The sequence below is a fragment of the Pseudopodoces humilis genome, chromosome 3 (genome assembly GCF_049639895.1).
Source record: "Pseudopodoces humilis isolate 2021_Gansu_Grassland_sample_001 chromosome 3, ASM4963989v1, whole genome shotgun sequence".
In the NCBI taxonomy this organism is placed as follows: Eukaryota; Metazoa; Chordata; class Aves; order Passeriformes; family Paridae; genus Pseudopodoces; species Pseudopodoces humilis.
The window spans coordinates 9,068,811-9,087,232 of NC_142202.1; the positions used below are offsets into that span (position 1 = coordinate 9,068,811).

Genomic DNA, 18,422 nt, shown 5'->3' on the forward strand with positions numbered 1-18,422 from the left:
CATTTCATTGCGATCAGGCAATCACAATACAGCTATAATTCAATTGTACTTTATTTTAATGAAATTTGATTCTTCATGCATTTTTTTTCTTTATTTGTTTTTTAGCCATACTGCTTTATGTAGGGACTTAGTAGTCCAAAGCCTTTTGCCTTCTCTTCCAGTGTGGCCAGGATATTTTTATATACAGATGGTACATTTTCTGAAGATACTAACTCAGATGTATGTATAGGTGTGTATTCTTTTTGAGGACATCAGCTCCATAAGACAGCTTAATGTTCTGTATGGCCTGTCCTTGCTTTAACATGAGCATGGTAGATATTGGGAGAAAATTAATCCCCCAGGGCTCCTTGCTGGTAAAAACCTCATCAGTTAGAGGAAGGATGTTCTCAGTTCATTTTCTTTTTTCTGTGCCATTAACATCAAGAAAGTACAGGTAGACATTCTTCTTTCTTCATCTTGTTAAAAAGCTGTGAAGCATTTTGAGTCATAAAAGTGATCTTTTATGTAAGTGGTATGGGATTGTGCAAAGTTTCAAGGAGATAATAACTCAGCTGTATTGAGTAGTATTTTGGAGATGACAATACTTGGCAACTCCTGTTTTGCTCTTCTTGATCCATTTTACAGTGGAGGTATTTAAAATCAAGTTCTGCTGCATCTCAGATATTCAAAATCAGCAAATCTATATTTATCCCATTAACAGTACAGGCTGATCCTCATGAATGTGTTCCTCGTTAACTTCCAAATAAGGCTTTCTGAATGAAAAACAATAACTTGCTCATGCACACACAGCGTCGGGCAGCGGATTTCATTTATCATTCATTTTTTGTTCACATCCTTGATCAAATTCAGCAGGTAATATTAAGCACAACTAAGTGTGCATTCAGGACTTCACTTCATGAAGTCACTGCTTTATTGTGGATATTTTAAGCAATAGTTTGTTCCCTGTAGGATCAGAAGTTTGGGGCACAGGTACAAGAACCCTATGCAGCTTCATAGAGCTTCAGGGGTTTTTTTAATTTTTAAGCTAATGTAGCAAATGGCACAAATGTTTCCACATTACTCAGTGTTTTAAGTGGGCTTTCACACTTAACTCTGCACATCTTCGTGATGATGCAACTGAGAGCAGCCAAGGCTGGTGCCAATAGCGTTATATAAAACAGGTTATTTTAACAGATTTCCAGAATGAAGGCAGTACAAACTGTTCTGCTGTGTTGGTCAGGGATGTGATGCAGACATAATTCAGTCTAGCAGTGGGCTTCCATCAGAAAAACAGACCTTTGGCTTGAGGGTTCTCCTCCCCAACAGATCCTCTTGCTGCACCCACCCCCCTTGGCAGCCTTAGGGTAGATGAAGCTAGCCAGGAATTGGGTCTGGGATCTTGATTGGGAGAGGAGTCACTCCTTTTTAGGTACAGCATAAATTTGGTGTCAAGTCCAGCAATGGTGAGGGCCCCCTTCCAGAATTAAAAGGAAAAAACATCATCTAACTCTCCATCGTCAAAGTGAGGTTCATTTTATTTTAAATTAAAGGTTATTTCCCCTCCACCCCCTTCCCCCTCCAGATTTAGGGAGTAAGTGAAGGAAAACTTGTACGTGGTTTCTTGACAGCTAAGAATCAGCCTGGAGCACTGATTAGTACATAGCTTTACCATTCTTCAGAAATTAGTCTTCTGTAATTGGAAATGGTAACTGCTATTTTTATCATTGTTAATTAGCATTGGCAGCCACACAGTTGTGTTTCAAGGAACTTTTTCAGATTTTACCTCTCCAACCCAGCTACCAGCAGATGGGTTGTTCTTCCTTAATTTGAGCCACTCTTCCACGCATGTACAACACAAAAACCTGTGAGAATCTAAATGTTTAACTGCCTCAAAAAAAACCAAAAAGTTTTATGGAAATGTCATGTGTTTAAAAAGCTGTTGTTTTGTTTTTTATCTAGGATCTACGACTTCTTCGTCCACCCTTCACAACGAGGCTGAGGTCGGCGATGACGATGTCTTCACTGTAAGTTCATGTCACCCAAGGGCCTTCTCTTATGTTCAGGTTTACATGGTCCAGTTAGAAAGGGTTTTTCATTTTATGCCTCAGGGTTAGCGTTCAGTCACCATCATGTTTGGACACTGGGTGTGTTTTATTTGATGGAAGTATATCCTCTATAGAATGTTAGGCCTCCTGTTGCCACGTGAAAAGCATGTCAGAGCAGGGGATGTCAGGGGCTAGAAGGGAGGAAATAATCACCCTTGAGTTTCTTTTGGCTTAGACTGAGCTGGTGCACACACCTGCCAATACTTCTCTCTGTCCTCAAGAAGCTTCCTGCAAACTCAGGTAGTTAGCAAGGGGACTGCTACTCAGGTAAATAAGGAAATAAGGTTTTGAATCACAGTTGTAAACAAGCAAACCTTAAAGGTATTTCACCTGTACATGGAATATAGAAAGTTCAGACAGGTGTTCTTCAGGTGGAGGAAGACACAGCAGTGTGGCATCTGTCTAAACAGCAGTGACTTAAACAGGAGTGAGCTCTTGGAGGTTGATTCCTTCTATTGTCCAAAATGTATTAAGTTTTGCTGAAACTAAAGCTAGTAACTTCAAAAAGAAACTTAAGAAGTTTAAAAAAATAAAACTTGCTAGGTGAAAATGTGACTCTGATTAGGACTATTCCATGGGCTGGAAACAAGTTGCTCACATTGTATACTCCTTTCTTAATAAAGTTATTTGCTCACCTTAATTCAACCCCCACGTGCACATATTAGTTGTTTTACAAATGCCCTCCTTGTGCTGCGGGGCCGGATAGCAGGAAAGGGCAAGGTGGAATATCCTCAGTGCAGCACCACCAAACTCAGAATTGTCCTTGGGATACTTCCCTGGATTTTTAAGTTGAAGGAGAAAAAAATCAGTACAAGCATCAGGCTGCTTGAAAATGAGTCCCAGGAAGCATCCAAAGCCAAAAGGTGTTTTTTGAGGGTGAGGCTGCACTGGCATGGGACCATGTCAGATTCCCTGCTGAGTTTTGACCGGATCTTCCCAGCGGCTGGCATGCTGTCCACATCTGTCCTTTTGTCACGCTCAGGGAGACAAACAACAGCAGGCAGGGTTAAAAGGTGACTTCCTGCACTCTGCAGCAGAACTATCATTAGCAGCTGCTTCCCAGCTACCTGCCAGAAGTGATTTATAGGCACTGGGACAGGACAAACGGGGGAGGCACCAGTGGAGCCAGAGCTTTTTACCAGTACGTGCTGCTTTGTTCCCAAATTCACTGGACGAGCTGTGTGCTCTGCTGGGGATGGACAGTCACTCTTGATGTGTGTGTAGCTCTTCTGTGCTCACCAGAAAGCGGATGACTGTCAAAATGTGCCTTGGATGGGCGTGTGCCAGCTCTCACTGGGTTACACATTGGAATACTCAATGTTTAAGCAGGGATGAGTGGCCTGTGGAGACAAAGAGAGTATATTTTTGCTAAAATCCTACTAGCTGATGTTTAGGCACCTGGGAGTGCTCCTGAATTTCTCCACAAGCTTAATCTTGTGGCTGAGTGTTGACTTTTAAACTCAAAAGAGTTATTTTTACAAGGAGGAAGAACTTGTTGCCTTTAAGTAGGTGGTGTTTTACATTGAAAAAGTCGGATGAATCCTGCTCCAGCTGCATCAAAATCACTCCAACTCCTGCATTCAAAATGAAGAGCCAGAGCTGCAGGAGGTTTTTCCCACCTACTTGACCCTGGAGAAGTGGCAGGAGACTCCCTCCCATGCAGACATTTATGGGTAGGATACCTGATGGAGAAGGAGGAACAAGCTGCACAATATCATTAGCAAGGAGGGAAACCTCAGCAGTGTTGACATCTTGTTGGGACCTGGGGAAATGAATTGTGTCCTGCCTGGCGGTGCTTTCTGCAGGGTTTTGTAATTTCCAGAGTGCAAGAGGGACCTCATTGGTGATGGGACCTCTCATGGTGTTGTTTGTCAAGATGGCACACCAGGGCGGATGTGTTGTCATATTCTAAAAATAGGGCTTTGGGGACATCTCCTTCCCCAATATGTCTTTGTTTTCCTGGGATGAAGTCTTTCCTTTTCCTGCAGTCCTTAAGCTCTTCAAAGCTCTCGACTTCCTATTTTTCTGGTAGGTTATGGTGAAATATGAAGACTGCATAAGCCAGAAATAACACACTGAAGCATAGAGCAGTTTAAAACTGGAAGAAATTGATAGGGCTGTGAAATGTTTTATTTTTACCCTTCTGCTCCATTCTTTCTTTGCACATATTTTTGACTTGTGTATCATAGTCCATTTGGTCATCCTTCCGCACAAAACTTCTCTACAACTTTCTGTAAACTCTTATTCAGACACAGCAATGGATTTTTTGGGTTTGGTTGGGTTTTTATCTCTGTTTTAAAGAGAAAGTACATTTGTTCTTTTTTATTTCCTAAGGTAGTTATTAAAATCTTCACACTCCTCCCCCTCTCCCACACATGCATGAATAAACTTAACTGCGTGCGGCAGAATTTTCAAAAGCATCTGCATGATTGAGTCATTTAATCAGTCATTTACCCGTCTCTGAAAATCTCAGCCATTGCTGCTGCACTGCTGCCTCAAATATTTGGCCCGAGGTCCCGCTCTTCTTGAAGATGTTTCAGTCTGTTCAAACACAGCGGCCCAAAACTTCACATTTCTGGGGCTGCTTTGTGGCCAGCCACCCCGACTTCATCGCGCACAGATGTTTGCCCCAACATAATGCTCCCAGCTTTAGACCAGCCCCCCTCATTACATACAAGCCCTGACCCCGATATGCTGTTGGCTGTTGATTGACACAGGGCTTCTGTAAAGCCCCTGATCCTGTTAGCTCCAGCTCTGTGGGATGTGTAGTTTTGTGTGTGCGACTGGTGCATCATCCATTCTGTGTATTCCTCAGCCAGTGTGCAGCCCTTCCTGGCATCCAGCAGATCACTTCCGCGGGGAAGAGAGGGTTTGCCCCAGAGGTAGAGCTCTCCTGCAGCCTCTGACCTTGCATGGCTTAGTGGAGGACCACTTGTATTGTATTTTCTTGTATCAGAAGGTGGACTTTTTTTTTGGGTTTTGAATTATCTGCAGCTGTGGCTGTGGGGGCATTCACTTGGTGTCAGTAGCCTTGTCTCCTCCCATGACTGTGACTTGCAGAGCCGAGATGATAACGTGGGCAGCAACATCCTGCCCCATCACTATGGCAGAAGCTCCCCATCCATCTTTCTGAAACATGGGTTATATCTTCAAAAACAGGACTTTGCCAGCTAATACTTCTCCTGTGGCTTAGACCTAGAGCAAACAACCTGTTCTGAAATTCATACCTGACAGGGCGGGAAACAACAGTATATAGAACTAAATGTCACAGCCTCGAGCTGAAAAATGCTTCTTTCTAGAATAAAATCTCCATTTAGGAGTTTTAACAATATGTAGTTGTGTTTCTTGAGTTTCAGATCCTCTGAAAAGCCCATAAATGTTTTCCATATGTTAGCAAATAAATTTCTTCTGTCTTGTACATTATAAATCGTCCTCTCAAGAGATGCAATCTGAGTAAGACTGGCCATCCGTTCTGTCTCCGTTGGGGGAAACGCTGTCATTGCAACGGGCTCAGATTGTTCTGTTTGTCTTCATCCATCCAGCCTGCATCTTGAGCCTTCTTTAATTAACATTCATTTCAGAAGTAAGGCTTAATACAGACTGAATGTAGTTCCTCAGCCACGGAATTTGCCATATAATTGAGTCCTTGTGTAAATTTTTTTTCCCTAATCTACACTTCTACTTTCAATTACAGATAATAATCCCACATGACCACGAAGTGAAAATTGTGAATTGATTCCAAGGAAAAAAGGTCAATGTCTTCCAGAGTCTGCAGAGTGCCTGAAATGGCCTCTTTTAGCATCCCATCTGAAAAAGCAGAGGTGTTTGTTCTGAAACCTTATGACCAGTTCAGCTGAAACACCACTCATGTGTTTTTCAGATAAATCTTCAGCCTTGTGCCTGCTTTAGTGCTAAAGAAAAGACACCCACTGGCAGGAGGAGCAGCAGCTCCCATGTTTGTTCTGGTTTGTGACTCTTAAAAATGACTGCAGTCTCCTTTTGCTTTAAGGGAAATGTAAGTGAGAACACAGCAAAAAAACCATACTAGATTTGATATTCATGTTAAAATCACAGGTATTTTATATAATCAATAATTTTTTTTTTTTTTTTTTAATCCTGGTTTTTGTTCAATATGAGACCTTCAGAGTTTGGCAGATCAAACAGGTGTGATCTGGAGGTGCATGGTTGAGCAACAGCTTGTGTTTCAAGGTGCACACACTTGATCCATTGCTTCTCTTGCTGTCTCCTGGCTAAAAGCTTACTTATCTTGGTTCCCCAACTGCAAGATGGGGGAAATACTCTCCAGCTTCACTATGGTGATGCGGACAGATCTTGCTGCCACTGCTTTTCTTTCTGGACTTCCAGCAGGAGTCTTCAGACTCATGTTTTCACTAACAAGTTGTGTGTTTGGAGCAATCGTGTGCCTCTTCTATCTGTTTCTTGTGAGACGTGGATTCTTGTGCTCGGGGGTGTTTGAGTTAGGAAGTTTGTTGCTGACAGTCATTTCAGAGACAGACACAATTACATCTTCTCCACCAGAATGATGGTGCATATTGGGGCAGATATTTGCATTACAGTCCCCCTTGCATCTCTCCTTCCTTCCTAATTAAATAAACAGATTTATCCCTGCTTTTCCTTGAAACATTTTGTCTATTTTCATCTCCCTTCTGAGCTTCAAGCATGTTACAGCCTCGCTATTAAAATTTATAAGATTTATATTAGTTAGATAAACACTAAATCTAATTTTTCTTGTTGGCTTGGTCGTTTCACATTCAGATGGTTCTTTTAAAGAGCAACTGGGTCTTTTTTTTCTTTAAAGTAGACAGTATAAACCCAGTCCAAATACTTTGGAATATATTTGTAAATTCTGTGGGATGCTGGAGCATCCTCTCATCCCAGCCCTCTATGGAAAATGATGTTGCTGAGAGTAGAACAACACTGAGTTGCAAGATGTGTTCCAGTCAGAAATTGTGCTCAGAGATTGAGCAGCTGCAAGAGCTTGCAATTTCCTTTTTCTTAATGCTGTCCTCAAGCAGCAGAAGGGGAAAATGCATTTTGGAGGCGCACAGCTCTCTGTGGGAACGATGGGGCTGTCACCTCAAGCGAATCCACCTTGTTTGCTCTGTGGGGCTGAGCAGACCAACAAGGGGATTGTTACAATTGTTACAGTGACAGGACATGGTGGCCCTACTTCTGTTCTTCCTGCCCAGCAGCCAGCTGTGCTCTGTGTGAACAGCCAAAGGGTTCATTGCTGCTAGCCACATCCTCTGATGTCTGGATTTTGGGCTTGCATTGTAAACCACAGCTATTCTAATTCAGATTTTAAAGGGGGGAAAGAAAAAAAAAAAGTACTTGCCAAGAAGGGAGAAATTCACACACAGAAAAACCAGCAGGCTCAAATCCTTCCCTCAAAAACCTAAAAAGGTCCTGACTATCCACCAGTTTTAAGGCTGTCTGCTTCTTATCTGTTTGGGTTTTTTTCCTGCCTTCAGGTTAACTTTGCCCACACAAATTCACATCACTCAATGGGAATGGATACCAGTGCTGAAAGAGATTTTTCAGTAGGGAAGGTCAAGTGGAAAGTTTTTTCTCTGGCTGTCAGGTTTATTTTCTAGTGTTGTATTTCTCCTTTTCTTTCAGGATCTCTTGTTTCTTTCAAGTGGTGCTGGAAATTAACCCATTTATTTTCTTGCACTTTCTGCCAATACAAGCAGGCTGTACTCACTGATAATTTAATACTATTGTCACTGAAAGTGGTATCATCTGGAAAGGCAGCTGCTCTTTTCCTTAAGTCCTTCAAAAAATGTAGGGGCAATTACTATGTACTTCAGCCTATAGATTGGCTTGCTTTACCCTTGCTCATAACCTGTCATTTGGACAGAAGGATATGTAAAAATTACTGTGGTGTGGAGCTACGCAGAACATAAAATCTGTTTATTCCTGTGTATATAGCAGATTCATAAGATGTAAGTGAAGAGCTCAGGGGAGCAGATAGCAGAAAGTTTGAAGATTTGTTTGCTTCCTTTAAAAGAAAGGAGGGGGAGTAAGGGTCTTGCGTGATTTATGTATTGCTTTATTGTATTTATCATGAGGGTTTTTTTGCTTTTGTGTCACTCTCTGATAGATAAGCATGCTTTTCTTACTACAGATCAGGAATTGGCTTTTTAGCACAATGCCCAAATGGACTGAATTTCAGTTGCTTTGGTGCTGTTTCACTCTTAGTGAATTACAAATAAGAAGGACAAATTAATAAACAGAAAGTATCTGCATTGCTGTCAGATATTCTAAGGCTCACCGCTGCATGCTTGTCTTCTGAAAAAATAATTTGGCTGTGTAGTAATATACTTACTATGATATCATAGTAATATGATATCCGTACATATTGTAATATGATGAGTTAGAGTGTGAAGCTGTTTATGAGTGTGTTCCCTTTTAATTCATCTGGAAATGAATGCTGTAGTGCATTTGTGTATTTAAGGCACAAATGTGTCAGAAGCAAAATACAACCAAGAGTGAATTGCTCTTTCTTAACATACAGTAAAACAGAGGGGGAAAGGGGTTTTTTGGGGTTTTTGTTTTACTTTTTTTTTTTTTACTTTTGCTTTTGTTCAGCCATGGTTCCCAGGGCATTTCTTTGGTATTATGTAAGGGGGACCTGATTTGAGTTAAGATGGCTATGAAAAGCAAGTTATTTTCCAGCCAGCTCAGTTCCCCCACCTTGCTTTTGCAGCACAGTCATGCCAGGAGTGAAGTTGATGTGGGGGAGCAGGATTTAGGGTTGCAGGAGTTATTTTAGCACCTACATGAAACCACAGCTGAGGGATGCAACTTGACTGATGCATCTTTAGCCTGAGCAGAGACGGGCTCTTCCATCCCCCTTTTCCTAGCACAGCTGACTCTGTGCTGAGCCAACCCGGGGAAGTGAACCAAAAACTAGCCCTATAAAAGAAAGTGAATGCTTTTCCGGTGGTTTAGCTCCTGGAGCCAGCTCGCTGTAGGGCTGGAAAAGCAGAACTGCTGGCTCAAGGGAAACTCTGGCTGATGGGCTGAGCAAGAGGCAAAAAACCTCTGCCACCCCACCAGTGTTCATGGTGCCACCTGAAATTCATTGCGTACCCCTGGCCCTGGATACAGCACCTTCTGCAAGACTTCTGCTGTGCTGGGGATACAAGAAAGATGGTTCTTGCACTTGTGTCTGGTTTAGGATTTGTGGCATTTTCCTCCTTCATGTTCCTACTGTGAAGTTCATCCCTCAGTTGAGACAAGGAGGAGATGCCAGGATAGCTGAGGCAGTGTTGATGGGGGTGTGTTGTGACCAAATGTATGCTTTTACCTTGAAAATACATGGTTGATATGACTGCAGCTTTCCATTAGATTCCCTCTTTAATCTGGGTTATGCAGTCAGCCTTTGAAGTGTATAGGCCTTTCTTTCAGCTTCAGGGTGCTTGAAAATTTGACAAAGGCAGAAAATGGCCTTTTCTATTACTTGCATATCCAACCTGAGGAAATGGCTTTCAGCAGACAGCTATATTTGTAAGCTGCAGTCTCACTGGCTGCTGTGTTGGAACAAAACGCCTTGTCCCAGGGCGCTGGCAGGAGCAGGCACCAGGGACAGCTGGATTTGGGGTGTCTTGGCTGGCCCCAGGCAGCGCCTTTGAAGGTGACAGGCAGAGCCGATCCAGCGCAGGGTGTAACCACTGTTGGAAGCAGGCAGCCTTGGCTGGGGGCAGAGTGATGATTGACAGCTTCCTGTACTGCAGCAGAAAGGATTAGGGAATGGCTGCCTGGCACATAACCCGGAGTGCCGGTGGGACCGCAGGGATGCGGGTCTGGAGCGAGCAGACAAAGCTCGGCCATGGCCTCCCCAAACGATGGAGAGGGGGAAATGCATCTGGCTCCTGGTGCTGAGCTTGGAGCATCCCTCTGGGCAGTGATAGGAAGGAAGGGAGCCGAGTAGGAACTGTGGGGCAAAGGAGGTTGCTCTCCTCTTCCTGAAGGAGCCTGTAATTCTCACCTGCTGTGTAAATACTGGCAAATGTGATTTGAATCTGTCGCCTTGTGTAACAGGTAGAAAAGAAAAACCCAAAACAAACAAGAGAGTTGAGCCTGCCTGGAGTGTGTCCTTGAATTTTGGATCCTCTCAAATGATTGGAGTTGGGGGGGATTTTTGTTTGTTTGTTTACTCTGGCTTTCTTTTTTTGGAGAATTTGGAAAAGAAAGGAGTAGTTTGGTAAAGCTTAGCAATGAAACATGCTTTTTTTATATCAGGCTTCAAGATTTTTCCTTAAGTTGACAGATTCCCCCTCTCACCCCTATAAAGAAAAAAGAAAGCAAGAAAGAACAAAAGAAAAGCCATAAAAAACCCCACAACTTTTTGATTGAGAAAGTATTGTAGCGTGGTGTTCCCTCTGTCCCCCAGTATGTTTGGTAGTAACTGAGGATGAACAATACAAGAGTCTGGGGACCTCTGCCCAGTACAGAAATGCATTATAAAGAACTGCATCTAAATAGGTTTGCTGCCTTCCCTCACCTGTCTAATGTGTTTTGTTAAGGGTCTGCTTGCCCTGTATCTTGTGAATACTTTATGAAAATTAAATCAGAAGTGATTATAGGAAGCAGTTCATAGGTCTCTGGCTCTTTCTGCAAAAGGAGAAGGAAAGACAGAAGTAAATAAGTACCATTACATTTTTAATCAGAGCCTGACATATTTGCAGTGCATATGAGGAGGGTATTTTAAAAGTTTGCATCAGCTGTTGGATTCTATTTTGGTGATAAATTCCAGCTAAAATATCATCGGTGTTCATAACTGTGTGAATAAATGACCCCTAACTGACTTCCTAAAATATTGTATCAGTCTGCTGTGGGAAGTTTGCATTTAATTTAATTTTTTCTCCCTCTGTAACCTGTTGTATTATATAGGAGGAGCATGGCTGAATTTAGAGGCTGCAGCATACATGGCAAAGACATTAATGATGGATTAGGTGCATCAAAGACATTAATGATGGTTTAGGTGCATAAATTCTTGTAACTTGGCTAATTTAATTTTCTTTATTGTTTTTCTTCCCCCCTTAATATTATTTCCTTCCACCCTCCTTGAAAGTTTTTATATAGAAGAGCATGGTGAGTTTTGTGGAGCCATCTGTTCCCAGCTGTGCTCAGCTGTCCAGTGTTTAACACCCCCTTGTGAACTTCCCTCCTTTATTTACTAGCATCCTTACCCATCTTGCAAAAGGAATGCTTTTTGGCAGTGTTGGACATGCTAAGTTTCCTGTCAGCACCTGAAAATTAGGAGTTCCCATTCCAGCCTCCCCCATCTCTGCTCTCTGTACCTCTGTGCCACCACATGGATGATCAGCTGAGGTCAGGGAGCTGATGCAAAAGTGATTTTGGGCTGCATTCCTGTGGTCCTGCACCCACGCATGCCCACAGAGCAGGTGATGGAACTGGTGGGGGGAAAAGCGGTGGCCATCACCTCTCCTCGGCGGTTCAGACCATGGTGGCCATTCTCCTGGCCTTAGCAGAGGACAGCTGTGGTAATGTGGATAATATTGTTAGAGAAGGAGGCTCTGCTAATCTTTGCAGAGCTGTACAAGCGCAAATGTTGGATGCTGGAGCATCCAACTATGCTGTAGTCCATACCAGGATGTAATTTTCAAGGTATAAACAGATTACCAGAGCCTCTGCAAAAGGGCAAGGCCAGCCTCTATCCCTAGATAGAGGGATATTAAGCAGTTGGTTAGTTTAAACAGTTCCCAGGTTTAAATAAAAAGATCCAGTTGGAGCAGTGTAGCTTGTCTCAGCATGGAGAAATCCAATCAGGCCGTAGCACGGAGGAGTTGCAGGAATGAGGAAGAAAGCGTGGGAGTCCTGGTAAGGAGAGGCTCTCCGCATGGATGAGGACACAAGCACCTTGTGGGTAGACAGAGCTACCCTGCTCTCACCACTGTACTGCAGGATTGCTGTGCTGCCTGGGGGAGCAGCCCTAGAAACTGGGCTTGTGGTTTGGGTTTTTTCCCCCTTAGAACATTCTGGTTTTCCCTTATAAGTACCTGATGCAAAGACTTTCCACCAAAGTGGTGCTCTAGCCCAGTGGTGGAGTAACGGGGAGGGGTATCCTGGGAGGGAAATGCTGAATAGACCTGCTCAGAGCCTCTGGTCCAGGTCTGAGTCCGAGCAAAATGGGGTACTCACTTACTTCAGTCCTCCTCTGACTTTTGCAGACAAAGTTTCTCTTTGTATCTCTTTCAATGCCTGCTTTTGCAGTCATGTCTGATGCCTTGTACAAGGCAAGTAGTGAAACAGGAAAATCTCCCTGAGGTTTCCCCCTTACCACATCTGAGTGTTTGTCATGTCATTTAATCATGTCTGGGTCGCATATATTCTTTTCACTTCTTGAAGTGAGCTGTTAAGCCACATCTGTGGCCCATGCAGAGCTGCCTGATGATGCCAGAGTCGGGTTTAGCAGGGGTTTAATGGAGATGATCTTGTGCGCTGAATTCTTGTAAATGTTCCTTAAGTTTTGCTGACTTCAGCCAGCACAGCCACCAGCATCTTTCTGGCATTAAAAGCTATAACCACAAAAACTTAAAATAAGAGAAGGTAGCAGTAAAAAATAGTTAACCTTCTGCACTTTACGTTGGTGTCTGTTTCGGGGATGACTAGAAAACAGTCCAGACATTTGAGAAATTCTACTCCTGTTCTGGTATTGGACATGTCAGACCATTGTAATGGTTGTGTATGGCAAATTTGTCTTTGAACTGAACTGGAATATGATCTAACATGAAACTTTTCCGTCAGACGTTCAGCAGAGTAGAACTACATTCAGCTCCAGCCATCCCCAGTGGATGAGAGTGGCAAAATGTTTCAAAAATGTGTGGAAGCAATTTTCTGCAATACAATTTCTATCTTGTCTTCAGTGATGGGAAACAAACAGAAATTTGACAAAAGCATTTTCTTCTGTGGCTTTGTCTTGCCATGACAAATTAAAAGCTTGTGCTTAGGAGACAGGAGTCTCAAATCTTAAGATTTTTCACACTGAATCTCTTTCTTAATACTTGGATAGTCTAAGCTGTCTTTGAAATAGGCTGTCTTGAGTATATCGGGCACACTTAGGAGTTGATGGAAAATGTCAGCTGTTCCCTTTTCTAAATTCCTTGAATAGAGAGAAAAAGGTGTTTTGAGACAAAATTTAGGATTTGTGCTGTTCTACTATCTGTGAAACTCAGAGTGCTGTATCTCTTTAGGCTTTAAAAATAAAGAAAAAAAAGCTGGAGGAGAACGGAAGGACTTCTTGTGGTCTGGCAAGATTAAGCTGAGGGAGTTCTGGGAGACTATATTTTATCTTAATTTCTTTGGAAAGGTGGAAGTTTCTCTGCCATGCATCCGAAATAACTCTCAGACTTCCTCTTTGTGAAGTTCCTAAACAGCGGCTCCGTAGATAAGGCCCGGGCCGACACAGAGCTCGGTATCACTCACTTGCTGCGCTGTTTTGCTGGCTTTATCATTCTTCCTTTCCGTGCTGATAGCACAGCTGTGCCTCCCTGTATTCCAGTGAAAGCAAAGGGTCAAGTGAAAATGTGCTGGGGCTCCCGAGGGATTGCACCTGGGCAGAGCACACCAAGGGCAAGTGGGGAGCCCATTGCAGAGGTGTTGGCTGCTGGTGGTTGGGCTGTGGCACAACATCTGGTTGGGATGCAGCTCTCTGGCTGTCACTTTTCTAGGTTCATCCTCAACCCAAGCAGAGCTGAGTTTCTTGTCCTGGGAATGGTGGGGGATGCTTTCTCAAAAGATGACCTGGCGCTGGGCCCTTCTTCAACTTGTTCAGGCCTCCTCAGGTGAACCCAGGAGCTGCTGCGAGGAGCTTTGGCTGTTGCAGAAGGACGCCTTTGGGAAAGATGAGACTGCGAGCCCCACCAAGTTTTGGTTTTCTGTGCTGCATGTCAAGAGGCCCCCTTGGATCTGGATGTTGTGGTGTGTGGGCTTGCATGGCAGTGGGAGATGGGGAAAAGTGGAGCAGGGCAGTAGAGAGCAGGTTGGCTTGTGCTTTGCAAAGGCCAGGCTGGCACTGGGGTTTTGATTCCCTCAGGACCATTTCTTGCAAAGCTAATTGTTCGACATCGTGATACATCTGTTCCCCCCTGCTTCATGCAACCATTAAAATTCTAGAGAGGGAAAAAAAAATCTCGTCTTGCTTGACCCACAATTATTTTTGACAGCAAACTTGCAAATCCTTCATCTGGCAGAGAGCACTTCTGGAAGTTTTAAGTGACAGAACTCTTAAAATTTCCCTCTGGCAACCGATTTCTGACAAGCTGCCACAGATTGCATTGCTTCATAATTCTGAGAGGAATCTTTCTTCTTTTTTGTAGTCAGCCTTGCATGTTGCATCACACACAGTGAACCTATTCTGTGAAGTCATTAGAGGCAAGGTGATCAGTCCAGTTCAGAAGTAGGAGAAGACTTCTTTTTCTCGTGTGTTTTTTTCATAGATGCTCATCTATGCTTATTGCTTAGGTATCTGATTAGCCTTCTTGTGTAACAAATCCATTTCAATGAGAAATAAACTGCAGTAAATGATTAACATAATCGTCTTTACTAATGACTGGGGTTTTTTAATTTAATGAGTCACTTCTGAAAGTCTGAGGGGGAAACAAGGACATGCTTTTCTTTTTTTTAAATTACCACAGTGCCATCATTTGCCTGTAGAAGCCTGGTGCTGTTTCTTTAAGCAGCCATACCACACTTGCAGTATGTGTGCTTGCTCAGATATATCCAGCTCTCTTGCAACAGGAAATGTGTTGCACAGGTTTTATAAAATTACCCTTATGGTCATGATTAATGATTTTGTTATCCAAGCAGTGAAACCACAAGAGTTTGTGACCGCTGTAGCAGTCAGAAGGTTCTGGTACAAGCAGCACAAATGTCTCGTAATTGAGCATTTGAGGGCATGTTAAAACAGAGTTTGTTATCAGACTCCCTGTTCCAACAACCTTAGTTTTGGACTCTTTTCTCTTTTGTGACTACCAGGCATGCATTCAGTAGTTTCCCCTCAAAGCCATATGCTGGAGCTGGCTTGGTTTTAACAGGTTTGAGAAGAAGATGGTGCTTCTTTGAGAGACCAGTGGTTTGGGACCTGATTTTCCATCTGTGAAATAGCCTGGCTCTGGAGGCCATGTCCTTTCTAGATGTGTATTTGCAGGTGAGTGTGTTGTATTTGGAAGACTTACAGCAAACATCTCATGTCTCCACCTTTCACCACCTTCTCCAGAATTTTCCCTGCTATGCTGATGGTAGATATAATCCCAACCAAGTCCCAGTCTTCCTGTGGGGGATGGAAGTTGTTCCCCTCTTCTCTCACTGACAAAATCTTGCCATCATTTGTTCTTAGTGGCACTTGTCTGAAATGAGTATATGTCTGATTTTCACCGGTCACCAAGTCCAGATTCAGTCCCAGTGGAGGGGCACTGAGAAAGCTGTACACTTTCAGAGGCCTGAGCCATCATCATGCCTCTAATCCTTGGTCACTTACTTTCTTCTGAGGGTTTCCCTCTGGCTTCTTGAACCGCATTTTAACCATGGCCACCATCAGAAGTACCTCGTTCTGCCTGAACCTTATTTCAGCCTGTTCCAGTGAATGCCTTGTAATCTTCCTTTCTGAAGGATACTAGAATTACCCCTTCCTGCTTGCATTCCTATGGGATTCACAATTCAGTAGACTTCTCATCTTCTTGGTCCCTTCCACGATCTCTTTCCCAGGCTGGAGGGACACAGCTGTTGTTGAGAAGCCATCCCATGTCTGCTGTGGTCCTGACCGTGGCTCTGTGGGTTTGCCATGGTGGAAATACCCTTATTGGGCCAGGGTGGAGGAGGACCAGCACCACAGACAGCTTGGAGCAGCACAGCAGATAGATGCAGTGCCTTAGTGGCTGTGTTTGCTGCCACTGGTTCTTTTTAAACTGTTTCTGAGCCACCAAGTGGACACTGTCACAAAGCCACCTATTTTAATCCCAAGACCTCTTTCCTGAACAGCAGTAACTGGCTCAGAGGACATCATTCTATGTGTCAGATCAAGGTGTTGATGTCAGGTTGCTCTTTAATTTCAATTATGTTTGGGGGTTTTTTAACATCCAGCATGTTAAAAGTCTCTCAGTATTATGAGATTCTTGAGCAAGTTTTCAGGGTCAGCTTTTGAGTCTCGTGAATAGTTTCATCCAGAAACTCTGTTGTCGTCTTGTTCATTTCTCTCCTCATGTCATTGATGTGTGCCCACCAGCACAGGTGAGGAGCCTGTGGGGTTCATTGGTGACCTTCTGCTTGGGAGGCAGGAGTTTCCTACCTCTTTTGTTTCCTTCAATCCTCAGACCACGCTTTCATGTATGTTAGGGGCACTCTCTCCCCTTACGTGAGTTTGAATCAGTGAGGGACCTTGGTGGAAAGCACCAGTGCTTATCTCAGGTGATATTCAGCAGGGTAACTCTGCAGACACTGCATTTGTCACCCAGCTACTGCCTTTAGTGTCACCAACCAGGGGTCAGCATGAACTTCTCCATGGACAGGTGAGCAGAGACCTAGTCTTGGACAGCTTGATTTCCTCTTTCTGGGTGCATAGAGTAAGTGTTTGTGTTGGCAAACTGCCCGTCTGATCTGAGGACACTGAATGTGGAAATACAGCGATTTTTAATAAGGTGAAAGCGGAGAGCAGCGCCGCAGACTCTGGTATGCTGCAAACAGGTTTTGTAGCCATGTCAACACATGTGGAAGAGAGGCTCGGTTGCCCTGACGGGTCTAAAGGGAGAAGAAGGTGTGGAGGAAAGCAAAGGTAGATACAAATCAGGCAAGATAAAAATCACTGCAAGCTCTTTTCCAGTTGCCTATTGCAAAAATGCTGCCTTCCCAGAGAGGCAGCAAATAGCACAATGCTTGGAGGGCTAGTTATAGCTCCCAGCTGCCCTGCTGAGATTATCAAGGAGTTATATCCAGTTTGGGTGGGATTTTTATTTTCATCCAGGACAGGGAGGCAGTTGCAGGACAGTATGTGCTGTGACCTCCCACTGGGTTGTTTACCCAGGCTGCATTGTTCGGACTATGAACACCCATCGTGCTTTCAAAGCATATCCACAAAAGTCTTGTCCCAGCAGGGCTCAGCTGTGGATCCACTGAAGGTGAAGGTTCCTGCTGGCTGCCATGGTACCATTTTAAAGCCCTGTGTCTCTTTTGCTTCATGCCAGTCAAAGTTTAGCTTTGAGAGCAGTCTGGGGGGCTGCCTGGGCTATGGGGTGTATTGTGTGACTTCCTTTGAAGCTTAAATCACAGCTCAACATCTTGGTCTGCACCACATACAGCTGTGCAGGAAAGGTACTTGTGTGAATACCAACATGGCTGTTGTAACTAAATCCTGACTCTTCTCAGGGTTTTCAAACAGGTTTTAAGCTTAATGTTACTACAAAACATTTGTAGAAGCTGCTCATTTTTTTTTTCCATTTTGTAAGTGTCCCCAAAATATGCTAGATATATTGTAGGGCCTGAAGTTAAGTGCACAAGAATTGGCTTTGAAAGGTTTAAACTCCAGATTTGAAATGCCTTTGTCTACTAAGTTATGAAGACTGGGCTGATGAAACCTCTTTTTTGAAAGAGCCTGAATATTGGTGCAGTTCCACTTTAGAGCTGTTATTAACTATGTTAAGAGTTGATCTGCTTCTATGTACTTGTTTAAAAAAAAAAAAAAAACAAACTAAAACAAACACACATGTTAAAAGTCTGTTCTTAATGGGAGTCAGCCAATCAAAACTCATTCTCCCTGTTGTACCTCTCAGATAACCCAGCCTGGCTTTACATCACACTGCAAACAACTGTGTATTTGCTTTCAAGAAAATTAGTTGGGAGTTCGGTACTTCTAAGGTGCTGTAAGAGTTAAAGAGAACCAACACCTATTTTTGTGTTGTAATGCTTCAAGGTGTTCTCACCTTTGGACAGAGTCTTTCAGAGTGTTGTTTTCAGAATAAACAAATATTCACAATGAGGGTTCTTGTATTCTTGGAGCAAGAAATGCGTCTGGTGCAATTCATTGGAAAAAAGTATTTGGAGAGTGCATTCTTGACAAGGAGAGAAGGTTTTTCAGGTAAAACCAGTCTTCTGCTACTACTGATAGGATTCTTCTCTGCTCTTGAGGCTGTGTCTCAGCTGGCTGCAGTGGCAATCCTTTTCCATGGACTTGTAGCTGCAGCATATCTTGTTAGTTGAGAGGGGGTGGGGTGGAGATTTCTTTCATTTCAGGCACCAGTGTTTCAGGCACATGCAGTGCTACAGCTGTGCTGTTTGTTGTGCATGTCTTTTACCTGC

At 43.4% G+C, this 18,422-nt stretch overlaps 1 protein-coding gene across 4 annotated transcripts in view; it reads left to right on the forward strand.

Annotated features, from left to right (window-relative positions):
* SPRED2 (sprouty related EVH1 domain containing 2) overlaps positions 1-18,422 on the forward strand; it is a 58,259-nt gene that overhangs the window by 34,888 nt on the left and 4,949 nt on the right. For all 4 annotated transcript variants that reach the window (XM_014254706.2, XM_005525410.3, XM_014254708.2 and 1 more), the window contains exon 4: positions 1,939-2,003. In XM_014254706.2, coding sequence (XP_014110181.1) covers positions 1,939-2,003 — 65 coding nt within the window. The remainder of the gene's footprint in view (positions 1-1,938; positions 2,004-18,422) is intronic.